Source organism: Carcharhinus amblyrhynchos, chromosome 10 (assembly GCF_965287045.1).
Source record: "Carcharhinus amblyrhynchos chromosome 10, sCarAmb.v2.hapA, whole genome shotgun sequence".
In the NCBI taxonomy this organism is placed as follows: Eukaryota; Metazoa; Chordata; class Chondrichthyes; order Carcharhiniformes; family Carcharhinidae; genus Carcharhinus; species Carcharhinus amblyrhynchos.
The window spans coordinates 41,364,993-41,387,361 of record NC_137333.1 but is presented as its reverse complement, the minus strand read 5'-3'; the positions used below and the strand labels follow the sequence as shown (position 1 = coordinate 41,387,361).

Sequence of the window (22,369 nt, the reverse complement as noted above, 5' to 3'; positions counted from 1 at the left end):
AGAAAACTATGACAAGTGTGGATAAGATTGATGCGAAAAAACATTCCCATTAGCTGATGGTATAAAGGTTAGGGCTCACAGATTTTGTATTTTGGGCATGAAATGCAGCAGACATGTAAGGAAGAACTTTTTTATGCAGTGAGTAGTAATGATTTCCTATGAGGGTAGTGGAAGGCAAGGATGATGAATGATTTCAAACAGAAATTGAATGGAGCTTCAGGAAATAAACTTGCAGAGGTACAGGGGTAGAGGGGAGAAATGGTACTGATTTGATTGCTCCATGGACAGTCAATATAGATTGGATGGATTGAATGGTCCCTTTCTGCTCTGTAAATAAGTGAGTGACTTTTGACTTTTTTAAATAAAACAAAAAGCTGAGGTGGAAACAATGCAAGTAAAAGCATAAATTAAAAAAAAATAAATTTTGCAAACATATTAACGATACAAAAAGTGCAAAGTTACATTACATAATATCAATAGCAGAGCCTGTTTACCACTGATAAGTTCACAGGACATTGCATGATTAACCCCCATAATCCAAATTTCAGAGAACTGAAACAATAAGTTTCTGCATTCTTAACAGATGTATACTGTACTTGCATGAATATTTTCAAAGACTTCAACAAATGTAATAATCACAAGTTTGAAAGCCTACAAACGAGAGTTAATGTGTGAAGTTTTGTAAAGCCTTTATGTGATTTACCCCCAGTATGCCCTGAGCAATCAAATTCAAATGTCTGACTAAATTGTAGCCCTATTCCTCGCATGATTTAGGCCCTCAATGAAGCACCTAAATGATGTGTATATGTGCTTCACTGCCTGTAACGTGGCAACGCTGCACTGATTTGTAATTTTAATTCACTGTTATCCTTCTTTTAATATTTCTTTCACCAGTTTCCTGTTACCTACTGAATTTATTTGTCTAATTTTGTTATGACATGCTGGTACATTTTCAACCTGATTGCTTAGTCTACAAATACCTTCTTTGATGCAAGTCACATTGCAATTCAGCCTTTGGGCTGCAAAGATGTTCCTGGAATAAAATCTTTCTAATATTCCAAGGCTGAAAATGTTCAGTATAAACACAGCTGAACTAAATTACAACAGTAAAGAGATGAGATGAGAGTTAAGGCGGACAAATTCAGGCTACGCCATGCAGGGAAAAGCACAACAGGGTCTCAGCTAGCTCACCACCACCTTCTCAAGGGCAAACAGGATGGGCATTAAATGCCACCCTTATCAGTGATACCAACATCCAATGAAAAATGTTTTAAAAATCACTATATCATTCATCTAAACTAGTGCATGCTTTAGTGTCTAAAAATTAAGTGCATGGACTGAAAGGTTCACAGCATGACTTTTGCTCTGATGATAGATAAACTTAAGATGGCATTCTGAAGTGCCAGTAGTAAATCTCTGAAAGTGTCATACAATAAACTATGAATTAAAATATGATCTCATTCATGCATGATAATTCGATAGGTAAATAGATGGTATGATAGCAGAATTTATACACTATTTCTCCTCATCTCAGGCAGGGTAATGAAGAGGACAATCAGCAATTCAAGTTAGTGTGTGGGGAGTGGAGAAGTCAACCATTGCTCCCAAATATCGAACAACAAAAATATGGGCAGCACGGTAGCATGTTGATTCGCACTGCTGCTTCACAGCTCCAGGGACCTGGGGTCAATGCCCGGCTTGGGTCACTGTCTGTGTGGAGTTTGCACGTTTTCCTCGTGCCCGTGAGAGTTTCCTCTGGGTGCTCTTCCTCCCACAATCCAAAGATGCGTGGGTTAGGTTGATTGGCCATGCTAAAATTGCCCTTAGTGTCCTGAGACGTGTAGGTTAGAGGGATTAATGGTTAAATGTGTAGGGATATGGGGGTAGGACCTGGGTGGGATTGTGGTAGGTACAGACTCAATGGGCCAGATGGCCTCTTCCTGCACTGTAGGTTTCTATGATTCTAACATGAAAAATGGCCACTTATGAATGTTACTGGGGGCTTGTAGCACAGAAGTTAGCACTTCAATGAGAGGAAGGAATTTTACAAAAATAACAAAATCATAAATCAATCTTTTGTTACCAAATACAAAAATTATGTATTACCATAAGCTGTTTGGTAACGTACATTTTAAGGCCTTCTCAGGGGACAGTGTTTGGCTAATAAGATGTGCATACTTAATAAATAAGTGTCAGACTGAAGATTTTACGTAATAATCATACCCACTAATGTAATCCTTATTTATTGTTTCAGCAAAGAGCCATGCCAAATGTAAATTTTATTTTTCCACTAGGTGTCACTGCAGCCCTTTAAATGCTTAGACTAAAAATTGAAATAATTATGGAACATTAAAACAAAACATTGTGTTCAGCTTGTTTACTAATAAATACATTCACACTATTTATGTTTCACTTTTCATAAAATTTACAATTGTTTAGTTTCTTCCATACATTGATTCATTTATCAATATAAAAACACATTGTCATTATGGCCCAGCAAATCCATGACAGCTCTGTACAGTAATTCAGTTAGTCCCATTTCCCTGTGCAACACCCTGGTCCTGCAAGTGCCAATCCAATTTACTTACTGATTGTTTCCACTTCCCCAGGCAGAGTGTGGCAACTCGGGGATTTTCATAGTAACTTCACTGCAGGGTTAATGCAAGCCTACTTGTGACTAATAAATAAATGTTAACGTTAAAGCCATTACACTTGTTGCATAAAAATGTCCTTCCTCAGCTCCCCCTTACATCTGTTGGCCAGAATCTTAAATCAGTTTCCTTTTATTTTTGTATCAAGAGCAAACTGAAAAAAGCTTTTCTTTACTGACCTTGTCTAAGCCTATCAATCTTGTACACCTCCACCAAAATCTCCCCTCAATTTCTTTTCATTCCAAAAGGACCTTATCTTCTACAAGCTCACTGTATAACTAAAAGTTAGTATCCTTGGAGCCATTCTGATTAGTGGGTGCAGAGGTTAAAGAATCATCACATCCTTCCTAATGTGTGGTGATCAGAATTGGACATGATACTTTAGTTCTGGCCGAGACAGTTTGTTATTCAATGTCTCTATTTCTGAAGCCCATGATCCCATATGCTTTGCAAATCAGTGTCTCTTCCTGTCACCTTCAAAGATCTGCACCTACGAACTCCCAGATTGCTACGTCCCTGCACACCCTTTAGAACTATGCCTTTAAGGCTTTGTTGCTTTTCCTTATGTCTCCTGCTAAATGTATCAGCTCATGTTCTCTGTAATAAATTCATCTGCCACTTGTCAGTTCGTTATGCTCGCCAATGTCCTGTTACAGTTAACTGGGGTCATTTTTACTACAATCATGGCATCACTGGCAAATTTTTAAATTTTACTCTGTATTGTAATATCCAAGTTCCTTTGACTTTTTGTTCATTACATTTTTGCCAATCTCTCTCTCCAGCCTCCACCCATTGCTGGCCTTCTATCCAGCCTCGATCACTCCACTCCCTGACACCATCACCCCTAACCCCCACCCCCACCCAAAAACAATATAAATCTCATCCTATTTCTAGTTCCCTTCAGCTCTAACGAATAGTCATCCAGATTTGAAGTGTTAGGTTTGTACTCTGTCCACAGATGCTGTCAGACCTCTTGAGACTTTCCAGCCTTTTCTGTTTTGTTTCAATATATTACGATTACTGCTATGTGAGGGCACCTTCACAATGAGGTCATTAATTAATCCTATTTCACTGCAAAATGTCAGGTCTAGTATAGCTCGTCTCCTGGTTGGCTCCAGAACATGCTGATCTAAGAAATTAGCTCAAAACAGCTGATGAATTCTTTATCTACACTACTTTTGCCCATCTGATTATTCCAGTCCATACTTGGATGAAAATCCCTCATGATAATCACCTTCCCTTTGACAAGTTCCCACTATTTTTCTTGATATCCCATCCTACCATGGGGCATGTACATCACTCCCACAATTGATTCTTTGCCTTAAATTATTCCTTATCTCTATTCAAACTACCTGCATATGCTGATATTGTCTTTAGTTAATCGATTCCCCCCACCACCTTTTCCAAACGTCCCATCTTTTCTACAAGTCACATGCTCTTCCTGCAATCATATCTCTGTAATGGCTTTTACATCACTCTACTATCTGCACTTACAGTTCATTTGTTTTATTTTGAATGCTACATGCATCCAGATACCGAACCTTAGATTTCATAAGAACATAAGAAATAGGAGCAGGAGTAGGCCATCTAGCCCTTCGAGCCTGCCCCGCCATTCAATAAGATCATGGCTGATCTGTCGTGGCTCAGTTCCACTTTCCGGCCCTCTCCCCATAACCCTTAATCTCCTCTCTTATCAAAAACCCATCAACCCGCTTCTTGAAAATATTTAGCGAGGCAGCCTCCACCACTTCAATGGGTAGAGAATTCCAGAGATTCACCACCCTTTCAGTGAAGAAGTTCCTCCTCAACTCCATTCTAAAACGCCCCCCCTTTATCTTGAGGCTGTGCCCCCTAGTCCTACTGTCTTTTTTGAGCGGGAAGTGTCTCTCCACCTCTATCCTATCCATCCCATTCATCATCTTATACATCTCAATGAGATCTCCCCTCATTCTTCTAAACTCCAACGAGTACAAGCCTAGTTTATTCAGCCTCTCCTCATAGCTCAACCCCCTCAACTCCGGTATCAGCCTAGTAAACCTCCTCTGCACTCCCTCCAAGGCCAAAATATCTTTGCGCAGGTGCGGCGCCCAAAACTGCACACAGTACTCCAGCTGCGGCCTCACCAATGCCCTATACAGGGCATCCTTCAGATTTCATCCTTTAATTATTTTTGTAACCTCTAGCCCTATCTACTGATTTACACTTAGACTTGTACCCTCTGTCTTTTTCTGTCACAATCTGGTTATCATCTCAAGTATTAAAGTTTATTAATCACAAACAGGCTTACATTCACACTGCAATGAATTTAGCGTGAAAATCCCCTAGTCCTTCCTCTCTTCTCTTATCTCCATTCTTTGATGTGCCAAGTCTGGCCATATTTGGCCCCTTTGTCCCTACCATTTAGTTTAAAATGCTCTCTACTTCCCTTGTTATGCAATCCATAAGAACACAGATCTCAGCACGTTTCAGGTGCACTTTGTCTCAACACAGCTCCTACTTTCACCAATACTGGTGCCTGTGCCCCATGAACTGGAGCCCACTCCTCACATACCAGTCTTTGATCCACATATTTATCTAATTTTATGCACCCTATGCCAATTTGCACATGGCTCAGGTAATAAATCCAGAAATTAGTACCACTGAGATTCTGTTTAGTGCCTAGTTCTTCATACTCTCTATGCAGAGCCTCTGAGTTCTACCTTTAATGTTCATATCTAGAAGGATCATGTCAATTGGCAGCATGGTGGCGCAGTGGTTAGTACTGCTGCCTCATGGCACAGGGGACCTGGTTTTAATTCAGGCCTATGTGGATTTCCTCCAGGTGCTCTGATTTCCTTCCACAGTCCAACAATGTATAAATTAGGTAGATTAAGCCATGGTAAATGTGCAGGTTTTCAAAGATAGGTGCTCTTTCAGACAGAGTGCAGACTTGATGGGCCAAATGGCTTCTTTCCACACTGTCCTAAACTACGGATCCTTCCCTTTCACTGTTAGTTTCTTGCCAGCCCTGAGCAAAGGACCCGAACCATGGCACTGGCCAGGCCATCTGGACTCCTGCGCTTTGCTGTGGGGAACAATATCAATTTTCTTCACTATACTGTTCCCTACTACCCACTACACTCCTTTTGCTTCACCCACTTGAATGGTTTCCTGTACCACTGTGCCATGGTCAGTTTGCTCTTTCACCTTGCAGCCTCATTCACACAAACATATTAGGGGAGCCCCAATCCTATTGGATAATTGCTCAGGCTGATATTCCTGCACTCCTGTCCTCTGGATCCCCTTACCTGTCTCATTTGCAGTCACACCCTCCTGTCCCTGACCACTGATCAAATCAGAGACCCAATCCGAAGTGGAGTGACTATCTTTTGGTACAAAGCATTCAGACAACTTTCCCTTCACTAGTATGTCTGCAGTTCAGTCTCCAACTCATCGTTCTGAGTTGAGGATCCTCAGAGCGCAAACACTTACTGCAGACGTATTTGCCATGCATCAAACTGGTATCCAGCAGCTCCCAAATTCTGCAGCTTTGACATATTATCTATCCTGCCAATCTTAATGTGTTTTAATTAATTACTGGATTATATTATTCATATATTGATGTTGCTATTTTATTAAGTTTATCACCAGTTTCTATACTATTTTAAACCTTGGAACAGGAACAGGCCTTTCCCATTTATCAGATACTTGCCAGACATCTGGCTCTTCTCCCTGTGGTACAGTAAGAACCAATTCCTATAGAGTGAGAAAGGTAGAAAAAAACCAAAAAGGAAATAGAGACCTCCTCGGCCCTCATCGAAACCCGCACTCAGCAAACTCTCAGGTATGCACTCAGTTCCTCAGCTGCGCTCAATGGCCTTGGCTGCACTAAAGAACCACGCATTTATAGAAAATGAACTGGGGTAGAGAAACCCCAGATTCAACCAAACGGTAATTAAAAGCTAATTACCTTTCAATGGCTAAATAGCAGGTATTCACTTGGTTTCTCAGCCGCTTTCGTTTATCAGCATCTTTTTCCTCAGTGAACACTAATATAATACTCATTAAATACATCAGCCTAGCTCTGAGCCTCCAAGCATTCATCATCTTCTTTGTTCCTGATACTTTGAAAATGTGATCATTGTATTCACCCACATATCCACCTCATTCCTGCACCAGAGCCAACAATGCCTAGAAGGCCCAAGAACAAACTGGCCAAGGAAATTCTCATGAACACATTTCAGAAAATTAGCCCCATCCTCTCCTCTTACTCCACCATTATTCCATTCAATAAGTCCCCAATATCACCACTCTATAATTCTTGCATATTTCTTAGTTCCCTTCTATAAATCGCTCCCACTACACGAAAGCCTGTAGAATACCCCACTATATTCGGCCTGGCTCTTGCTTGAAGAATTCACCTAACTTATATCATATGTCCTCTTTTTGTTCTAGATATTTTTATAAAGCTGATCAAAATAATATTGAGATGACATGACTATTTTCTAATTGAACGTGAATAAATAAGCCTTAGAAACAGATCTTCAAGATATCATGTGCTGTAGAAACAAGTAATGCTAAATATCCCAGGAAGAGAAAAAAAAGGTCTGTCGAAAATGAAGTTAACAATTTCACCAAGCACCTCTACCCTCCAAAAATCCTGTTTCAGCAAGTAATCATAAGATCATACTTTGACCTACTTCAAACCTAAAATTCTGTTATCTGATCTTTTAACAGCAGAAACAGTGCAACCACAAACTGCATTTACGCAAATAAGAAAAATGGTACTTCGGTTAGTTTGAGGAGGTGGCTTTCTCTTCAAATCCAGATGCACATACAAAAAAAAGGATTGCAGTTCACAACCTCAAAAACTTATTTTGATACAATATTCTGAGTTTTGTGGGGTATATATAATGAAGAGAAGCAATTCAAAATTAAATAATGCTCTGTAAGGAGATTGGTCTGCAAGTGTTTGACAGTTAATTTTAAAACAGTGCTGGAGATGCAGCATTTGAGTAGTGAAAGACACGACAAATGGAATGTGTGACACGATTAGGAGGAGCAGATGACTTTGGGCTCATGTTTCTATGCTTTCCACCTCTAGATATTCCTCACCTCATGTCTGGGTCTGTAGTAAACTTGTTGATACAGATTCATTATAATGATTAGTTATTAACTCTGGGTTTATATCATGTAGCTGCCAGGATGCTAGCAAACAAACTGGACAGACCCTGCTCTTTAATCCAACAATTCAAGGTGCTGTTCAAAATCTAGGAATTCCCAATAACTCATCCAGAATACATAAAGAATCCATTGTGTATAAATTGAAGAATCTCTGGGTGAGGAGGGTCACTTTATATAAGAACCAACTAGACTGGGAGAAAAAAGGATTCAAGAGGTTAATTTGACAGCCATGATTTTAAAAAGAGAACAAGAATTGTGCATTTTAGTTACTTAAAACAGTTGGCTTATTTCTCAAGAGTTCTGATGCTTTTATTATGCTATGCATGGAAGGATTTAGGTAGAGCTGTGTCCACTAAGTAAATATATTCTGCAACTTTTTGTTCATCAAATTCAACATACTTAACTTTAAAGAAGATTTGTCTCTAGCAGTGCAAGGCAAACAGATGGGGTCGGCTGTTTGTTACCAGAAGTTTATCTGGAACTTAAGGTAAGGAGTGATATTCCTGAAAACTATTGGGAGTTGGGCACAACCAATGAGAATTACTTAAAATCAAGCACCCAAATAAGTAACCTGGAAGGGAAACAAAAATGTAACTGCATTTCTCACAATGGGCATACAGAGAGCAGAAATAGTTGGAGTAAGTCATCATCACTGTGTTCACTTATTGACATGGTTGGGATTTCTATTCCAAACTGGGATCCTTTAGTGGATGAATAAAGTGTGTGAAACATTGAAGCTGTTTATCACAACACATGGAACTGAAACTTTGGGAAATTTCAACTTTTTCAGATAGTCTCACTGCCTGCTTGTCACAATATAGCCTACCTTGGAAAGAGGTTCTGCATTGAATGTATGAGGAACTAGGCACTAAATTAAAAGCAGAACCTCAAAGATAATAATCTTTGAGCCATGTGCAAATTGGCATAGGGTATATGAAATTAGATGAATAGGAAGTAGCCATGACTAATGAAAGGAAGTGAATATAAAAGTGACTGACCATGGGGATTTGTATTGCAATTGGTGAAATGGGTTTGCTTCATACAATTTATGATTTATTAATAATTCTCTGAATGCAGTCCATGCAATGGACTCAAAATGCAAAACACAACATGTTCAAACTATCTGGAAGAACTGTCACAATCTGGATAGTAAAAGAGACTAATATTCAAAACAACTGCTCGTGTGTTTCTTTCTCATTTTCATAAGGATTATTTATTACTGCTATTGTATATTGCCACTTTGTGAACATAAATCACCAGTTAACATTTTTCCTTGCAGTTACTATAAACTGGACTCTTGTATATAATTGACAAAATTTTGGTGAAATGTAATTATTGAACACATTTGAAATTTGACTGTTGAATATTTATCACAAAACATAGTTATTACATCAGCCCATTAACAACTTTACAAGACTCTTGGCACCATCTGAAATTTACCCATGACTTGGTAGAATTTCTTCCAGATTCACTCAAAGATCCATATTCAAGGAGATTTGTACTGTCTGTGCAACATTCCACACGTTACAACTCAGGAAGGACCCTGAAGCAGTCAGTCGATGCAGCCATATACTCGTAGCTTCTCGAAGTATTTGGTGAAACGTTCTTGCTACAAACTTGGAAAACAATTGCTTTGTATTAACACCACCCTTCGGATTAGCAATATAAACACTTCAGTGGTTTCCATACAAAGCTGAAGATTAGCACAATTGGCACATCAACTGAACAAAGTCCCTTTTATACGCCTTTTCGGTACTGCCTGAATAAGAGTATACAGAATGGCCTCACTTGGGAATGCTTTTTAAAATTATAAATCAGGATAAATGCCTATTGCAGTCAGCTTCAGACTCAATAGTAGTACTATAAGTGTGAGAAACGCAGCTCACAGTCAAACAATTTAGTCAAGTTCTGAAGGAGCAAGATTTTTTATTTAACGTTCTTGCAAGACCGGGTGTCCAACAAAATAGGCACACCTTACATAGATTTGCAGCACATTTTATACTTTTTTTTTTACAAGCATTGTAATGGCTTTGCAATGTGATGTTCTCCCCTAATTGGTGGTCCCTGTCCCATCTATGTGTTGTAATTCCCCTATTGGCTCAAGGTGCCCCAAGTTTCCATCCCCTCTACTCCCCATCTAACAATGTCTCCTGTTATCACAAGAGTGCATTATCAAACGCATCCATCTTATCCAACACTGTTACATGTCCAGTTCAGACTGGCGGTAATCAATCCTTTGCCAACTTAATCACTGCTGTCCCGACTATCTCAGTGACCTTTTCCCCCTTTTATGCTTAGTTGTAAAAACAACACATCTTGCAGACCATTTGCTTTTTGTAACTTGGGCCTCTTACATTCCTTCAGGATGTGGTGTATGCTTCACTGCACATCACACCTCTGGTGTTATCTCCACACCACAGGCAGTCTTTTTATCATCCCTAACTATTGCTGTGTTGGCAGCATCGAACCTTATGTCCTATGTTTGCGACTAAACTCACAGTTGTTTCCATAATGTGGGTTATCAATGTGCCTGGCTATATCCAGTCTACCTAACTTTAAGCTATTTCTCTATGGTGTACAGATATATGTGTTAACAGCATCTTTACCTATTGCTCACATAAGGTTGAGTTCAATCCCTACCCAAGAACCCTTGGCATAATCCAGGTTAACTCTCAATGATAGACTGAATGGATGCTACATTGCCAGAGACACCACTATTCAAAGCAAACGTTAAACCAAAACCTTGCCTGTGTTTTAGGTGAGTGGGAAAAACTCTACTGCGCAATTGAGAAGAGGGGCAGATCTCAGTGGCTCGGCCAACATTCATCCCTCAGCCAAGACAGATTAGCTACTATTTAATTCACTGTTATTTGCAGATCTTAGCAAATTGGCTGCCTCTGTAAAAACTAACTACATTCGAAAAGCCAGTAATTAAAGGAAACTCCTTGGAGAGTTAAGAACGTGAATGTTGCTGCATTTTTCACACAAGGATAACAACGAAAAGCAGAGCCAGAAAGATCATTTGCTGTTTTCTCCCCCATGGATATCTTCTTTAAAATGTAAAACTGCAACAATTATACTATTCTAAGTAGAGATGGTATTAAATTTTGTGATTTTCTTTAAGTGGAAGAAATGGTTACCAGGGCCAATAATTCTAGTGATGCTGCTTACTAAATGAGGAATAAAGTTAGTTAGTTATTTATTTACCAGTGTTCAACATGAGTTAATCTCTGAGAAGCTGTATTCTAAATGTGCTTCCACCATTATTGTGGTTTTGCTAATTCTGCTACCTTTGACACTTACCTTTGAGTCTTGGGCTTAAATCCTTTATAAGGTGCATGTATTGTGTTGTCAAAATCATTGACACCAAAAAAGGTATCATGGGATAACTGCAGCACCTCAAAAAAGGTTCAATACAAAATTCATGGGTTATAGCATAAATTTTGCCAGTTGAAAGTATGCAGTTTACACAAAACACATCAAATGAAAGAATCTGGGTCTGATGAAAGAACAACATACTTCTACAGTATGTTCTACAGAATATTCTGCATCAAATTGCTCAAAAACACATTAGAGGGTTGCAAACATTTTTGTAGCCATGATTATAGCAAATTGTATATGTCAAACATTACCTTTGCACTAGAACGCCATTGAGTATTTTTTTTAAAGGACAGATCAATTTTTTTTTTATTTGTGTAAGCTAATACACCATATTTTGATTATTTTTGCCAGCATTGCCAACGTAATAACTACAATGTACATTATTCATCACATTTTGAAGTTATTTATACACAAATGTAACACAAAAATCCCATCCAAGTTGTTATCTTATAAGCAAAAATTATGAATATGTATCTTGTCATTGCCTACATTTGATGTTGGATCACAAATGACTCTATTCCTGCACTGTGCTGAAGCTAATTCCTATATAGTGTGTGGAGCTTGTGTCTGTGTTGGCACATCCCATTCAGACTCGCTCTAGTAATACCCTACCAATTTTGGTCTGCCAATAATATTTATTTACCTGCATCACTTTCTTGCTCCAGGTGGTTGATAATACCGTTGGGTAGGTCTTGTTGAACGTCTTGGCTGTCCATCTCCACCGCGACAAAATTCTAACGTACCCTCAAACGATTCTTCCTCCTCTGCCTGTTTGCATATATTTAAAAATGCAATCAAACTTCAAAAGTGTAAAGCAAGACAGATTTTAAAATCACAAACATGGCACTGGTTATTCTTAAGGTCTTTATTAGACTTGGGTATGCTTCCTAAATCAGCATTTCCAAATCTCCTTTTCCTGGGAAATAAACAAAAAGGACCAAGTGAAAGATCTCAATTTCATTTTGATCAAATAGTTTCTTTACTTAAAAAAACACCAGTAGTGAGTAACAAAAAAAAACTAAATCTGAACTGGCCCTCACTCAAACACTCGTTTAGATGTAACCTGCTGATTAAACAAAATGCATGTTCAGGAAAGAATTCAACCATCGTATGAAGTGCTTCCCCAACACCATCCCTGAAAGGCCTTATTCTAATTCTCAGGTTAACTAACCTTATAGTTTCCCTCTAGCTATTGTATAATCCCCTTAATCATTTTAAGAGCCTCAAATAGACATCCCCTTAATTTTTTTTATTAATTCATGGGACATGGGCATCACTATCCGGTCAGCATTTATCACCCATCTCTAGAAGCCCAAGAATAGTTGAAAGTTAACCACATTGATATGGGTCTGGATTCACATGTAGGCCAGACCAGGTAAGGGCATAAGTGAGTCAGGTGGGTTTTTGTGACAATGGTTTCATGGCTGTGATTATATTCTTAATTCCAGATTTTTTTAAAAATTGAGTTCAAATTCCACCATCTGCCATGACATCATTTGAACTCGGGTCCCCAGAACATTAGTTGCATTTCTGGGTTAATAGACTAGCAATAATACCACTTGCCATTGCCTCCCCATTAATCTTACACGCTCAAGGAAATTCAAATCAAGATTATGTAAAGTTTCCTCAGAATTTATTTTTTTTAACCCAAGAATCATTTAGGTTAATCTGCACAACACCTGCACCAACATCAAGATATCTTTCTTGAAGTGCTTTGCCTAGGGCTGAATGTAATACTTCAGATGTGGTCTAACCAAAGCTTTGCACAACTTCCTCCCCATTTTAGGAAAACCCTCTTCAGATTAATAGCCAACATCCCATTAGTCTTTTAATTACCCAGATACTTGTGCAGAAATAACTAAATATGAATCCCCAAATTTTTGTTCCTCCACAGGTCGTCGAAACCACTCTGATCTACACGTCCAAGATCTACTACCGCAACCTTCCCAAACTGATCATCTCCTCCAGTATAACCCACTCTCTTACTTCTGCCTTGATCTATTTTACTTTATGTGACATATAACTTTAGAGTCAACAGCAAAATTAGACATATGGCTCTCTAATCTTTCATCAAAGTCACTTATAAATAGTAAAATACTGAAGTTCCAATACAGATCCCACTAACCATATCCTGAAATGGAAAAGATTTTCATCTCCACCATTTGGACAGTAATGTTCATACATAAGGTGCAACCGTCATCATAGGAAGAGGCCATTCAGCCCAGCATGGCTGTCAGTCTTTGTAAGAGTTATTCAATTAGTCCCATTCTCCTGATCTTTTGCCATGGCCCTGCACTTTTTTTCCCCCCCTTTTTAAATATATATCCGTTTGCCATCTGGAAAGTAACTACAACATCTGTGCTCATACATTTCAGGCTGTGCATGAATGATAACATGCAAAAATAAAGCATACCTGAATGACTGCACACCCATTACACGAACTCACAAATTTTCATGCCCTTAAAATCAGAAGGAAAATGGAGCTTCTTGAATTCTTTAAGGAGTGTGTAATTCTCTGGCCAGATTTTCATTTGTGTGCACCCAACGAAGAGACGTATAACGCAAAGATAAAATAAATTCCAATGCCTTTGATCATAGCATTTCTAATCTCAAGTTAATGGCTGTATCTGTGTTTGAATGAATAAAGTGTAATATTTTACCTAGTGCTACAAATTTGTGCTGTGTAGACAATAATGTTTAATTTTGGGTAAACAAGCAACTTCAAGAAGTTTTCAGAACAGATATTTGGAAAGCAGTACTAATTTTTCATTGCTATGATATTTACCCAATCTTCATGGCGACAGTTCCAATCGATTCTGCAATAAACGATTTCAAAAGGAATGCTGCTTGCCAATAGTAAAGTATGGCAACTAGTACACAAACATCCAATATACAAGCAAATGGCACACTTCAAATATTGATAGATATACGGCACAAGAATGATGGGGATCAGCTAACTCTGTTGGCTAGATGGTTAGAGTGTGGCGCAGAATGATACCAGTAGGGCAGATTCGATCCCTGCCCTGGTTGTGGTGGTTCATGTATGCCTGCCACTTTGCCTTCCCCCATGATTTATGTGGAGCAGTAACCCTTCAAGCTGATATAACTATCCTATAATTATCCTGTGGTCCTTCATGAGTATGGCTAATTACCAATTCCAACACAGGGACTTGTTGGCCTTGGAAGGAGCATTCCTAACAGTTCTACAGGTCAATAATCAGTTCAGAAATATTTACATCATTTCCCTACTGGTCCAAAAATGGAAAGAAAATGGGTGGGTGTAAAGATACACTTACAATGTTAGCAGATTTTAAAATACTAAAAATTATACATATTTGCATACTGCTTCAAAAAAAGGCACAAAATACTCATGTACCAAGAATGTTGGATGTAAAATAATTTAACCATATTTATACTTTTAAAATAGGAAAAGCCAAGCATTTTGTTGCAGCAACAATTTTCTGCATTGTGTAAATGCTGCACGATTTGTAGCTGCACAACCACACAGCAATACTCCCATATCTCTACCTGATAAGACTGGACAAAAATTACAGATGCAACATGATTTTGGGACTCTGTTCAGCTTAGAGCTGTTAATATCATCAAAATATCAATTGGGTACATGTAGGGTTGCAATATTTGTGTTCCAGCCAGTCACAATATGATCTGACAAGTGACTGACATCATCTGCCGGTGCCAGTTGATAAAATTAGTTTTTAACAAATACAACAAAGAGCATTTCAGTTTGTAGGTTTGGTTGGCTTTCCATCAGAGTTCCAGAGACCATACACGTGCAACTCATGTGGCACCCTTTGATCAGCCAGTTGGCTTTCCTTAACCACAAGAGGTTCCATTCCATCGTCATTTTACTCAAGTCCAAGGCTCCTTACTGACAGGAAATACTCCTACCTTAATTGATGACACCTCTCAGAACACTATCATGTTACACCAAAACAGGTACAACTGCAACCAAATCATTAAGGCATGACATGACCAGGTGATTGGGATGCTCAAGTAGAGGTTCAGGTATTTTAACAGGTCTGGAGGCTCCCTGCAGTACTCACCAGCAATAGTATCAAAAATAATTTTGCCATGTCACGCCTTCATAGCAACAAAAGGACTAAAGGTGCAGGAAGAAAATCTTATGATGGAGGGAAGGTCAAACATGAAGTGGATGAAAATGGCAGGATAAGGCCCTAAAGAACACCTGCAGTGATACCCTAGGACTGAGACGAACGGCCTCAACAATCACAACCATCTTCCTTTGTGCCACTCCTCCTCCCTCCCCCGGCTAGGACTTCTTGATGCCAACTTGGTCAAATGCTGCCTTGATTCAAGGGCAGTCATTCTCAGCACTGGAGCTGAAGTCTTTTGCTCACATTTGGATGATTTCTGCAATGAGGCCCGAAACAGGTTGGTCCTAATGGAACTCTAAATATTGGTGAGCAAGTTATTGCTTAGCAAGAGCTGCTTGATAGCAACATTAATGACATCTTTCATCATTTTGATGATGACTAAGAATAGACTGAGGGAGCTGCAATTAGCCAGATGGGATTTGTCCTGCTTTCTGTAGACAGAACACAAGGAACTCAACAACCCTCCTTGCCTCACTGCATGAAGTATTGTACTCTGAGTCATAACTGAACTTGGGGGTCACCTTCCTTCTTTTGGAAGGGATCTTTCCGATTGTATGCAATTGCTTATAGTTTCCACAATGCTTTCCTTCAGCTTCCCTTACAAAGCCTTTAAATAGTGGTTGGGAAATAGCATCATTTAGGTGGCACACACATGGGGCACATTATTACATTAAGAAATCCAGAAGTTTCAATTAAATGATGATTCCCAAGGCGTTCATATCATGCAGATTCTGCAAGTTCATAACTCCCCCAACACTCTTGCCCTCTTTCCAGGCTTAAAGCAGGCCCAAATGTTAAATAAGAGTCCCTTAGAAATTCCATGAAAGTCTCTGAAGATACTTCATACATTAAGCTGAGATGTTGCTCACCTAAAGAATGCTGGCAGACATGCAATTTCCGTGGGTATTCCCCCAATTTTCCAAAACTTTTCCACCATTTCTGCATATCTGAAGTTGCAGGAGATAAGAGATCCTATGCCATTTCCATGGTTTTCTGAGAGGAAATCTGAACACTGAAAACTCCCCTTTCTGAAAAGGTGACAGATCAATGGTCTCTCCCAATGCTACTCTCTAACCGTTACTCAAATGCACAAAATGGCCCACACATTCTAGTTAATTCGTTCCTCTTTCTCCTTTATTTACTGCAAGCATGAAACTGTCAAACCTTCTCCGTTCAACAACAAACTGCAGGGTACATATACAGCATTAATAGAATTCTGTTGTGAATAAGATGAAGTGGCTACAATACAAATAAGCACAACCCACTACTGTTTTACCACTTTGTTGTATTAAATTCTCTAGCTTGAAAAGCTGGGACGCAATGTTTCCTTCCAATTTTGAGAACCCATTATCTATTCACAGCACATTCTATTTTCATTTCATAATGCAATATATTTCACAAAACCCAGTTTTTCATTTTTTGGAAACAAAGTCCATAATGAGAAAATTACCAGTAAAGCTCAAAACAAATTTTATTTTAGTAACCTAGCATTTCTCAGAAGTGTGAGCCGAAAATGAGTAATTCTAAGCATTTGTAATGGAATCAACAGATTAAATGAAGACAGGTAAATTCTCATAACATTCATAAATTAGAAGTGACATTTTTTTGGATATGGGCAGTCACAAATATGAAAACATTCAGCCTCCTTGATATAACAAACAGTCTCTCAAAACAAATGCAATAAAAGAATGACATGTAATGTGCAGGGGAAAAAAAAATTCACAAGTTTTGTCTTTACTGACAAGTTATTGAGATGACATGTTTATACTCATGAACAGGACAAGACGTTACTCCATTTTACAATTTGGCAGCGAGAGGAGAAAGCGTCAGAACTATCCAGCACTTTGAAGTGAACGAAAATCAAGTCAAAACTTTGGAACACCACTCAATCTTCTTCCTTTCTCTAATCTTTAGCTCTTTAAGTTTTGTAATACCTACTCACTAAGGATTGACTGCATCTTTTCAACTTTGGTTGAGTCCTTTGGCTATGGACCCTCAGACTTCCACTTCCTCAGTTCAAAAAGAGTCAGATACATAAATGAAAGAAAAGGCTGTTGTGAGCTGGGCTGAGGTGTACTAAGCTAGATTTCTCCAACCATGCTGGATTCTGCAGAATGCTGGCCCTGGAGAAATCATGGCTGTTGAAATTACAAACAAATATAGACACGTGAAAAGTATTTTGGGGTACATTTGACTATGGTGGTAAACAGTTCAATACCTGGAGGTTGGAAAACCAAAGAACAGGAATGACAGCCTGATTTTGCATTCGTAATTGCTTACAGAATAGCAGGCTAATACTTCAATAAAAACCTAAGAATTTGGCAAAGTCCAGAATTAAAAGCTAATCAATAAGCAAATTCTAAATTCACCACTGAATATGTTAAATGCATTATTCCTGCATACACTTCAATTAGCCAACGGATTGATGAACCACCTGAAAAGGTGATAGGAGATTCAAGCCGCCACTTATTAGTTTTCATAGTGCCGGCATTCTGGAGAACCCAGTAAGATTGGAAGAGTCTGTAGATTTAGTGAAATGGGAATTGGAGCTGACAGTAACCATGCCTTGTCAAAAACGTATTCAGCATTTCCAAAGTTTAGACTTATCGTTCCTGGCTTTTTAAAACTGAAACAAAGCTGGAGTGTCAAGATCCATAATTAAGGGCTCTATGAAAGTTTAAAGAATGTAAAAGATTAGTAATAAATGATTAGGTTTAAAAATTAAAGACCCGAGGACAGCAGAAGGAAGATAAATTATTCCATGGTTTTGAGAATTTGAGAACGAATGAGTTAGGAATGGAAGATATTATAGAGACTTAAAAATGCGACTTTAGATTACAGAAAGAGAAGTGTAGAATAATTTAATTGCAATGGAGGCAAAACAGAGATACGAAAATACAAACAATTATACCGATGGAAGAGACAGATTGCTTCATATTTTTTCATTAAAACATTGGCAGAAACTGTTGACTATTAAAAGTATATGTCTGACCGTATCTACAAATTGTTCAATTAATTTGGTTGTAATAATTCTTCAAATTTTAAGTTCAAATATCGTTTAGCACAAGTTTCAATTTAACATATTTATAGTTATTACTACTGCAATACAGAATGTTGACACTGCAGAAGAATATCAATGCTGACAGAATATAAGGTTTCATTTAAATGCTGAAGACAAGAGATTTATTTTACTTGTATACGTTCTCAAGAGTGTGATTTTTCCCTCGTGGCTTACCTCTACTTCAACAACAAATTAATAATCATTGATTTTGAACCAGGTGCAAAATAGCGAATGAACACTCATCTCAACTAGAGAACATTTCAGATCAGTCTTAATCATTTCCAATTCCTAACTAAAGGAATAAATTCAATTAATTTGAACTTATAAAATGCTAGGTGATAGCATTGTAAAACTCAATTTTATTTCTTAAATTAGAAACTCCCAAACACTCATTATAGGTTACTGTTTATATTGCAGCCTAGTTGAAAGCTTCCCTGAGCCCACACTAATTGAAATTTGTGACCAAATTTCTTTCTGAAAATATACAATGTGAGCACAATTTAAAAGCAGAAGGTTTTGAGGAAAAAAATGATACCTAAGTCACTGCAAATCTAAGCTTATGATTATTCTCAAAAGTTGCCAAGAAATTTCTATTGCAGTCAGATTGACTCAGAAGCATTACTTATTCTCTGACTCATGTCTATATCAGAAGCTACAGTTCTGTAATTGCTCTTTTCAAAACAATTTTACTTGATTGGCTTCTTTGCAACCATCAGTAAGAACATATCACAACAGAGAAATTTCACTTACATCAGTTTGATTACTGAGCTTGTCTACCAGGAAGCCTGGAGTTCAACTTAAGTTTTTGTTTCAGGGTGCAGTTTGGAAGCTGCAATTCATTTCCTAAACTGGAACCAGACAATTCTTGCTCAGTATTTGAAAAATTAGGCAGTGCAAGTTATATGGTTAATGGTTAAACCACAGAAATAATCTTCCATATAAAATAAAATGTTTCAAACAATGTTTTTTTCCAAGTAATGCTGTAATGTACTAAATATATTAACATATTTATAATAGCAAACCGTGTACGACACCAAGAAATAAATTGTAATTCACAATCTGCAATCTGGAACAAAAAACATCCTGAACTCCATTTTCTTCTAGCTCAGACAGTTAAAAATCTCATCCACTAAAGGAAGAGAGCCTGGGAGACAAAATCTCATTTCCAATTCCAGTCTCTACTGGGCAAACTGATTTTTCAAGGTGTTAGCGTCAAGTTATAATTGGTTTCAATGCCTCTGGGTTAAAACATTTTTTTAAAAAATAACCTGAAGTTCTGCAAAGGTGGACATGCAGATGTCAACTGAAAATGGGACCAATCATTAATGACCACCTTCATAAATTAATTTGACAACTCGCATGAGTGACCTGATGCCACAAAGAATAACTGTTGCTTGTTGATAAGTACTCAAACGTAATTCATTGTTTTTGAGAGGAGGAAGAAACTTTAAAGAGGGAGGTGCATGAAAACACGGGTGAATGCCCCAATGTTAAGCTGTGTGAAGTATGGCAAAAGGAACTGTTTGGATGTTTTGGGGACTGGATGTGAAAAAAAAAAGCCAGTCAACAAAACAGATAGAGGAAGATACATTAAAAAGTCAAAAGGTGAATTGAACAAAGATTAAGATATTAAGGGGAACAGGCAGGACAAAAAGAAACTTTCTCCAGCTTGGTGGGGGCAGGGGGGTGGGTGGTGGTCTGGGACCACAGAACACAGTCTTATGGGTGGAGCCAGACCTTCCATGAGTGACATCAGGAAATATTTCTACACAGTGGTATAAAGTTTGGAACAAACTGCTATAAGCAACAGCTCAGCTAGTTACAAAATGCTGAACTGAGACTGATAAATTTTTGTCCAAGAACATAGGGCAAATCCCTAGAACAGATTTGAGATATGATGGCAAAAGCAAGACATACTATATAAAAAGTCCTTAGCTAATTATACACAAGACATCACAACAATCCAAGTATCAAACTACTGATCCATTGAACGGCCATACCAATGAAATGAAGCAACTCTGCGAACTTCAGACTTCATGTTACTAAATTTTGTCAAAGCATACAAAACAAAGAACCACATTTTTCTCAGGTAAATACTCCTCAGCTGTCTTAATGATGTGTACATTTGTATGTTACCAGACACAACAAAAGAGAAATTGCAAGAGAACTGAAGAGGTTGTGACAAAATGTATAAAACTTTTATTGCAGATAATACATTTTAATACATTTTTCACTGTTTGTGGTTCAAGTTTTTTTTAAAGAGCAATCATGCTGTGGTGTGAAATTGGGTCATCCCAAAGGCTGTAATCGTCGGTGCACACTCCGATATGGTCGAACAATAGAGGTCCTTCACTCCATTAGGACATTCTATAATATGGTGAATAAAATAAAATGTTACCCGTTGTAGCTAGTTTTGTGCAACTAGCTCACTGAATGAATCCAAAATGAAATAAGTGTCATTTCATAAATGTCACTAAATGTGATTTAGTCCAACATTTAAGCTCAAGTAGTGAGCAACTGTCAGATTTTGACAAATCAGTTCCCAACTTGGGAGAATGAAATTGTTAACTGTTAAAATTTAGTATTAGCCTGTACTAAAAAATCTTAGGCAGCCAGCAAAATGAGTGTGTGTGGACAGCTTCAAAATAATTAATCCCAATTAGCATGCAAAATATTTAAACTGTGTATAATGAAGTTCACCAAAACCTTAGATTGAACTTGATAAATTGCAAACAAAATGATTTCATTACAGAATTAATGTTCTTTTCTATTTAATTCAGGCTTTGCACTATTACAATTGTAACCTCTAATATGCAGTGAGCATTAATCCCCACACCTTTCACTTATCACCAATGGTTACCATTAATTCTGTCAGTAATTACCTCTAATTGGTTTTGTAAAAGTTAAACCCCCAAATGCTGCTCTCTTAAGTCAGCAATGTATTTCTTCTCAGGATAGCAATTAGCAATGCCATAATGAGGGTTCAAAACATTTTCATATTCACACTGCCATGTAACAAAGTTAAATATACATGACAGATTCAAAATGCTTTTAACGTAAGCTAAAAACAAAAGTAAATGCAAGAGCCAATTACAAGGCAAGGCAGAAGCTGCACATGCAAGAATCACAAGTCAGGAAAGAGTGAGCTCACAGCCACTGATTTTCTATGTGCTAAAACAACAAGTGCTCATTGGAGTGCCTGATCACAAAGTCAGGCCTCTTTTACACTGGCCTGTAATGTACAAGGCTACAATCATGAATCTGAAGCTGCAAATACAATACAATAGCAGCAGCATATTCAAAAATGACTTACGTTATGAACCCTAAAGATATGTTCAAACTGACTGAGGAATAACTCACTATAAATTCACAATGAATAAATTATAAAAAGATGACCTTGGGGACAATTTGAATAAACTAGAAACTTACAACTGCTACCAAGTGGCTTCTGGTGCAGAATTTGAGGGCATTGACATCTGGTGAGAGCAGGATCATGCTCAGTTGCAATCAACTAGTCTGGCAGCATTTATTGTTTAGGCTTACACATGACAAACTGGAGTCCAAAATCAGTCATCAACATCGGAAGAGGAAAAATATTATACAAACCACTTGTGGCAGTAGAATGCATACAACCATGCCATATTTTTAATTATTTCAGCAACTACAATGCCCAAGAGTAATAAACATTGGCAAGTTAGTATCCATTCAGCAAATATTGATGTCCATTTAAAACAAGCACAGTATTCTAGAACATTTGATGATTTATTCTTTAAATGTAAAGATCACTGATAAACGATGGACTGCTGTTGGCCATTTGGTCCGAAACGTGTGCTTTTCATCATATTTTTCCAAATGTGATTTTTTAAAAATCATTGATGGAATGTGGGTGTCACCAGCTAGGCCTGTATTTAATGCCCATCCCTAGTTGCCCTTGAAATTAATATCAGCAGAAAAATTGTTTAAGTTCCTGACTCTTG

General features: G+C 37.9%; 1 protein-coding gene across 3 annotated transcripts in view; it reads right to left on the bottom strand.

Annotated features, from left to right (window-relative positions):
* tdrd3 (tudor domain containing 3) overlaps positions 1–22,369 on the bottom strand; it is a 110,061-nt gene that overhangs the window by 2,198 nt on the left and 85,494 nt on the right. The window contains exons 13-14 of one of the 3 annotated variants that reach the window (XR_013888028.1): positions 11,839–11,963; positions 9,255–9,430 (exon numbers count right to left, since the gene is read on the bottom strand). Coding sequence is in view for 2 of the 3 variants with exons in the window: in XM_080196909.1 (XP_080053035.1) it covers positions 11,844–11,963 (120 nt within the window). In the remaining variant the exon portion in view is untranslated. Of the gene's footprint in view, positions 1–9,254; positions 9,431–11,838; positions 11,964–20,112; positions 20,760–22,369 lie in introns of those variants that run through there. The other 2 variants (XM_080196909.1, XM_080196910.1) reach the window with 2 other exon arrangements.